The sequence below is a fragment of the Morone saxatilis genome, unplaced genomic scaffold (genome assembly GCF_004916995.1).
Source record: "Morone saxatilis isolate NCDOM2014 unplaced genomic scaffold, NCSU_SB_2.0 Contig12, whole genome shotgun sequence".
Classification (NCBI taxonomy): domain Eukaryota; kingdom Metazoa; phylum Chordata; class Actinopteri; family Moronidae; genus Morone; species Morone saxatilis.
In genome coordinates, this window is record NW_023339674.1 from 1,340,687 (window position 1) to 1,348,178 (window position 7,492).

General features: G+C 40.7%; 1 protein-coding gene across 1 annotated transcript in view; it reads right to left on the reverse strand.

The window, feature by feature from the left end:
* Positions 1-7,425, reverse strand: part of pomgnt1 (protein O-linked mannose N-acetylglucosaminyltransferase 1 (beta 1,2-)) — a gene marked incomplete at its 5' end in the record, with an annotated part of 8,602 nt that extends 1,177 nt beyond the window's left edge. The window contains 14 exon segments of the mRNA XM_035653470.1: positions 93-137; positions 262-326; positions 625-750; positions 1,360-1,488; positions 2,017-2,089; positions 3,690-3,748; positions 3,993-4,034; positions 4,261-4,344; positions 4,682-4,757; positions 5,221-5,291; positions 5,736-5,863; positions 6,017-6,115; positions 7,074-7,191; positions 7,312-7,425. Coding sequence (XP_035509363.1) covers positions 93-137; positions 262-326; positions 625-750; positions 1,360-1,488; positions 2,017-2,089; positions 3,690-3,748; positions 3,993-4,034; positions 4,261-4,344; positions 4,682-4,757; positions 5,221-5,291; positions 5,736-5,863; positions 6,017-6,115; positions 7,074-7,191; positions 7,312-7,425 — 1,229 coding nt within the window.
* Between the last annotated feature and the right edge of the window lie 67 nt (positions 7,426-7,492).

Consider the following 7,492-nt stretch of genomic DNA (forward strand, 5'->3'; position numbering starts at 1 on the left):
ACACACACACACACACACCATAAATAATCCATCTAAACCTTCTAATGTCTAAATCATCTGCAGGCTCAGTGTCTCGTCTGTGTCTCACTCACTTCAGCAGGTTCTGGATTTCCACTTCATAAGCATCCTTCTTTAAGCTGTGAAGAATGAGCACAAGAACAGAACAGAAGACTGTCACTGTGTTGCCAAATCCTTTTCCACAAACAGTTCAAGAGCTCATAGTATGGAAAACAGCACATTAGGCAACCTGCTTGTACACACCTGTCAACATTCTTTAGCTGCACATTGGGAACAGTGTTGAACTTGTGCTTCTTGAAATATACCTCCTATGAGACAGAAAAGACAGGATGAATCAGACAGCATGTTAAGGTCATTTCAATTGAAAAAGCTATATATTGAGTGAGTTTCACCTTGAAAATGAAGAAAAACATTACACAGTTAGATTTTGTCTGTGACAGTGCTGATAGATCTCCTTTGTTAGCTAAATCCAAATTAGCATTATAGTGGTTAGCTGTTGTCTAGGTGCTATACACCTTTATGGTTTTAATGCAAATCATGAGATCACGAGAATGGGACAGGCAACACAAAAACATAAAAAAAAAGCATTTTTCTTTGAGCTCTCACATGGAAATAACCGTTCATGTTGAGGCCGATGATGCCGAAGTGGTAAGATCGCGACACGTCGGGGATGATGCACTCTCGGCCTTTCCTCTGCTCCGGCATTCGCATCCACATGTCCCAGTCCCACAGCTACGAGACAAACACAGTTCATTACATCTTCAGTCTCACACATATTTAAAAGTACCATGCAGGTGTTTTTTCATTGTGTATACTTTCTGCATTGTTGTTGGCTATTTACCAAATTATACTATACTTTCTAGACCGATTTCCTTCCTTCCTTCCTTCCTGTGTGAACAATGTGTTTTTAACCAAAAAGATCAAAAAGTAAACTGATAAATAATCCATTAGAGTTACTTTCATTTGCCATTTTTTGTCGACAGTCAACAGTTTTCACAACATCTGTGTTTGTTGTTTTACTTCTAACAATACGGCGTGGTGTAAGTGTCACACGTGATATACTTAAAGCTGCATTCATTTGGCCACTTGAAAGCAGCACAACATGCTGTATAAACATCACGTCTTATAGCTCTAGTCAATACAGAAATACATAAATAACAATGGTAACTAAATCCTAGTAATTTAGTCAGCCTTCCTGACTGGAAGGTTGGAAATCTATCTGGTTTGATTTGAAGACTAGTCAGCAAGGATGTAATATATACTCGACTTTTAACCAGTGTAGGAAAACACTCAGAAGCACAGGTTCAGGTTCTTTAAATTCAGAAAAGAAAACTCCTGCACCTTCTCAGGTGTCGGCCACTTTGGCTCCAGTTCGTCCTTGTAGAGGGTCTTCTTCAGCACCCAGCCCAGGCCGGGCATACTCTCCACTCTGTACAGCAGGGCCGGGTCCTCTGCTGTGTGCTCGTAGCCCTGTACAACAACAACGACAGCTGTCAGTGACACACGCAGCGTTTCTGTGGGCATCGAGTCTTCCCGCAGGTCATCAGTGGGTAGGAAATGAATGAAACCCCACTGAGGCAGGAGGAATATTAAACTAGGAGAGAAACCAGAGAATGGGAGATGTGTTCTATGTTTAGCAGCAGATCCTGTGGTGCTCCCCCCACCCCACTGTGTACGATGTTATGTTACACCCTCGGGTCAAAAAACAGATAGATCACCTCATCACATGTTCTTTTGTTAAGGTCACTCCAAACAATCCTAAAACGTATTAAAAGGTTCCCAGACATTTAGACGTCAGTTACGCAACTGTTAACAGCTACAGACACACCCCTGTATCTCAACAGGATGACAATATCCTGTAAGTCGTCATGCTTGCTGCTGTCTGAACTACGTGTAAAAGAGAGGGTGAAAAGAGTGGACAGAGAAGTCACATTAAAGAGATAGACAGGGGGAGAGTGGAGGCTTTGGGAGGAGGTGGGTGAAGCAGTCAGCGCTCACCTGGTCGTTCCAGGCGGAGATACAGTAAAGGCTCTCGTCCTCATTCAACAGGTGGATGGTCTGACTCAGAAAACTGCAGAAAAAGCAACATCAGTGCAGACAAAAGCGGCAACATCCATATTAATAACGACAATATCGCGATAAAAATGGGCAGTAAAGTGAGAGTAAAATCAGAAGAAATCACAGCATACTTAATAATACTTTATAAAGACCTTTGTGAGACATTTAGTACTGAATGTTTGTGCTGGAACGAAAATGTTCTATGAGGATTGTGCACCAATTTATCACTAATATATCTATACAAAAGGTACCAAGAATGCTGCTGTCTTAAACAAATAACTTTACTAAAGACTATTTAAGTTTAATATCTTCCTGCAGGGACATTTAAGTTAAATAATTGAACGTATACATTGTCAATCAATTCTAGTTGACATTGCAGAGAGCCGTTTCTTCTCGCTTACTTTGTGCCGCTTGTTACAGAGTTGGAAATCTCAGTGCACTCTGCCGGATAAACGTTGCAGTGACACCAATATTGACACCGCATATTGAATAATTTCTCCTTCCACTGGGAAGTTTCCCAAAATCAATCAATAAATGTAAGATAAACTCATCTTTCTATTTGTAAAATTGAATTCAGGACTTCATAAGGAATACCAGGCACCTTGGAAGAGCTGTGATTATAGGAGTAAAAAAACAATAACAGCAGGAGGCTTTGGTTTTAAGAGCTCTCTAACTGAGAGCTAACTGACATTAAAACGGAGCAAGATAAAGTCTGCGAGTGCTTCTGGACTATTTGAAGTCTGCGCTTCAAAAAGAGCCGGTCCGCCCAGGAGGGGAGCTGGAGCTTTTATAGCAGCAAAACACACAGTTCAAAGGAGAGTCTGTCCAACAAAGGAAGGCTGGAGTTCCTCACAGAGCTGATAGCAGCTGTATCACTGAGGATCTACTGCCACCTAGTGGGGGTTCTGACAGCTGGGAGGGTTTATGGGCCTGATGCTGTGAAGTCTAGAACAATGGGCTCAATATAAACACAACACAAACTTCTCTTTAGGATCATGAAAAATAACCAATAGAAATGACAATAGAAATGCTTCATCTAATGTCTTTGATGACATTATTTAAATGGCTGCAGTGAACAGCTGCTTTATTCTGTACATTCAGTAAACTTTAAAGGGACGTTCAATTTACCATCAAGTCTGACAAAGACAAGCGGTAAATCATCACATTTAAGCAACTTTGATGGAACCTGCAAATGTTTGGCATTGCTGCTTCATAAATGCCAGATTATTAAAATACCTGTTGCAAATCACCTGACTCATCATTTCTGCTCCACTCACAATACAATACAATAATAACAACACAAATCAGTTTCTGGACTTTTCACCTGCGATTCCATTTTCCACAACAGCAGACGTGGAGGAGACATTTTTATTAATGAGGTAACCGATAGAAACGATAGAAACCAAACACTTTACCTGGTCCGTTCCTTTAAAATATCAACCATATCTGGGTCTTTTAACATAACACCAGATACTGTTTCTCTCCCTCTCTCTCTTTGTGTGTCTCTCTGCAAGTCTGTGTGGGAAATACTGCTTTGAATGTTGATTACCATAGCAACGGTCGAACCTTATCAGCCTATCTTTAGTAGTGGTTGTGTGTTCTGGATGACGTACCTGAAGAAGTCGATGGAGATATCCAGGTCTTCTTCTAGGACAATGGCAAAACTGGCCTCCTGATGAAAACCAGAAATACTCCATTCAGTACAAGTCCAGCTATAACTGACAGGTATAAATCAATTAATAAACGGATTAATAATATTGTAAATAAAGTAAGAAAGTAGTTGGTCTTAATTAAGAGGAAAAAGCCACCCTTCTTTTACAGCCTGTGTAAAACCACACATCTTACTGCCACTCTTTAATGACATTAATGGAACTTTTTGTAGTTTGTCTTGACAAAAAGGAAACCAAAGTACTCACTGGGTGAAGGTTGAAGGTTGCAGTCAGACTCGCCTTGTAGTGCTGCGACAGAGAGCAGAGACAGACCGTTGATTCTCACAACACAAACTAAGAAAGGTGGAACTGCTGGAGGCTTCAAGTTACTTTACTGACTGGGAAATAAGGCTGAACATCATAACATTTTCAGTTCAGTGGAAACTGTAAAAATGGCTTTAGCTTTTACAAATCAGTGAGAATGAATAATAACTCTGTGTGTTAACCCTTAAATAAGGAGCTTAGTGTCTTTTACCTGGGACACTCTGGCGTTCTTGATGCTGATGGGTGTGTGCTGAACTCCCTTCAGTCCAAACAGCTCTACGACATCCATAGGCTCCTGGGTCGAGAACACACACACAGGGGGAGTATAATGTAAAGCAAACATCAAAATAACACTCACAGCTTACAGGGTTTTGGTGAGTGAAACGTTAATTAATTAATGTTGGCAGCAGTTTTCACAAATATGTTATTATATAACTCTGTAAATGGAAGATTAATTTTGACCAAACCTGCAACACAAAATGAAAGTTTCTTGTGGCTAAGTATTAAAAATGACATATATTTATATCTAAAGTACAGAGTATTTACCCCCGTAGTGCTATAGTGTTAGTTTAAGAGGAGCATCCTAACCCAAACAGATAGGATGTGAGAAAAAAAGGACAAAAACCTGGTACCTCATAATATCCATCAATGAAGACTGTGATCATCTGTGGGTTGACGCCGTGAGCTGAAAGGAGTGACCTTAGCATCCTGAAAACAGACAAGTGGTCATAAATTTACTTTAGGCACAAGAAACAAATGAGCGCAATTTCCTGTTTGGTTCTGTATCGCTGGATGACTGATTTGTTCCAATTTAACAAAAAGGTGGACAGCTAGATTGTAATGTCCCTTCATATAATTACCAAACGTATTTCTAAGGGAGGGGCTGCCATCTTTCTTCATCCTGCGTTCGCAATAGCAGCTCATTACAGCAGTCACCCCGTTTATAAACTGAGGTTATTTTCCATACAATCAATTTAAAATGACACGTAAAGCAGCGAGTCATTTACTCCTCGGTCTGTACGCCTCATTTATCTTCATTTGTTTGAATGTAAAACTCAGATGTTGAAATGCAGTTTATCTATGAAATAGCAACCAATATTTTTTAAAGATGACAATAAAATAAAAAATAAAACCTCCATTATACTTTACACCTTAGTTTTTCAGATCTTACCTGTAGAGATAGTTGGGTCTGTTCCCTGCTATGACGGCCACGGGGACACTGAAGACGTTATTGACGGGCAGCTGGACAAACAAAATATCACTGCCAGTTTCACAATGTGATGTCCTCAAGTTTAATTTTGACGTTAAAATGTAAAGTGAAATTTATTTTCTACACACAATGCATCTGTTTCCCCTCATCATCTCATCTTACTCAGGGAAAAAAAGTTGTTAACAAAATGAACACTAATTTAAAACAACAGTCCGATGCCCATCTGAATAGTGCAACAGGTTTTGCTTGCCGTCATCATCCCTTCAGAACACTGAATGAAAGGCAAATATCTATTAGCTATTCCTTTAAACTTCCAACTACATTTACTGTGCGTCTATAAAATATCATGCCAACAAGTAATCAAGATGCTTGAGTCATGCTTCGCTCCCTATTTACTTTTCAGGCTCTTCTGTCCTTCTCTATTATGTGCAGATCAATAAAACAGTCTGATCTAAAAGAATCCTGCTGTGTCTTACGGGGTCAGGGTTGAACTCGATGGGCGCCGGGTCTTTGCAGCTGCAGATGCTGCCGTATCCTTCCACTTTGCCGCAGAAGATCTTCCTCCTCCTGTTCAGCTCGGTGTCTGCCCAGTGGCACTCTGCCTCTGCAGGACGGACGACGGCGTTCAGTTTGTTAGCCGTTTATAAAGAAATCTCCATAAAGTGCTAGCAGGTGGGAAGGTGTATGCTTTCTTATAAGTGATTTGGCCGATTACACATATTGTACACTTGTCCAATAGAATAGAATTGTACTTTACCTTCAGAGGCGGTGAGCTGCACCTCAGTCTTCAGCAGGACCGGGTCTCCCCAGGTGGACAGAGCTGGAGACTTTGAGTGTTTCTCTCCATACACCTGACCTGAACCCCGAACACACAAAAACACACAGCCAGCAGGTGAAATCAGGTGATGTCACAAATCAAGCTTGATTAAAAGATTAAAATTAGAATACTTTTGAACTTATTCCTAGCCTACCCTTCTTCACTGAGCTCCTATTCTTTTTTTACTGTCAACTACACATGAAGTATGTAAACAGAGAACCTGAGAGAGAGCTGCACGTGGAGGAGGCTTGTTGTTAATGTCAGAATTCCCAACAAAGGCTGCAGCCAATAATACACAGCCTTTGAGTTGGACAGGCGGTAAAAACCTGGATAAATGTTTAAAAATGGAAAAAAGATAGATACAGAAGATATCTATCCTTAACAATTATTGATATATCTATATTTATTTTTCACTTGCCCGATCATAAAACTGCATGAGTCATTCTATTTGCCTGCATTAATGCTGGGCCTGGAATAACTGATAAATCATTAAATGCAATTATGTAATAAAAAGCTAAATAAAAAGCACAACTGCAGGAAGACAAAGCTAAAAAATGCTGCTCAAAATCCCTCCTCTTGCTCCACTGTTTTGTATGTAACATAATAAGTTTATAAGTTTTCTTGAAGACTTCATTTAGATCAAATTGAAAACGAGGTCAACTTAAATCAAACTTTGATTTACTCTTGTATCAACAAAAAGATCTGAAAGCTACAGCCTGATTTTCAATAAGCTGTGGGTCAAGAAAGCTGTTCAGGGACAGTTTCTGGACAGACCTATCACTGTTGAGTTATTTAAATGTTACTGTTCAATGCACTGGGGACCACAAACAAACTTGTGTTCACCTCCATTGTACTGCAGCAGAAGCAGGAGTTGTAGAGCCCAAAACATCAGGGAGTAAAATGACAAGACACCACTGAGGTGAGTGACTGTTATGGCTGAACACAAAACCATCCCACAGAATTACGTCTACTCAAAAGTGGAACTTTGCTGCTCTACCTCCTTTCTTCACCACCAGGGTCCACATGTCCCTCCAGCTGAGGTTGAGGGACACCTGGCTGCCCAGACTCTTCAGCAGGTTCTTAGCAGCATCCTTCAGGTGGAACGTGCCTTCGTCCTGCGGGACCAAAAAAACACGTTTCTCCACTTATTCATTCAGATCTTTCATTTAATTTGTCACCTGTCTGTATGACGCATGAATGCATCGTGAATAACTCATATCGGACGAGTGGCTGACCTTTATGGTGAAGATGAGGACTCGACCCCGGGTCACCATGTTGAGGAAGAGGATCATGGCTTCATCCTCATGGGGAGAGTAGGTGTCAAATATCCTCTTGGCCATCACATGACCCTGAGACACACACACACACACACACACACACACACACACACACCAGACAGTGACTGATGTATCTGAC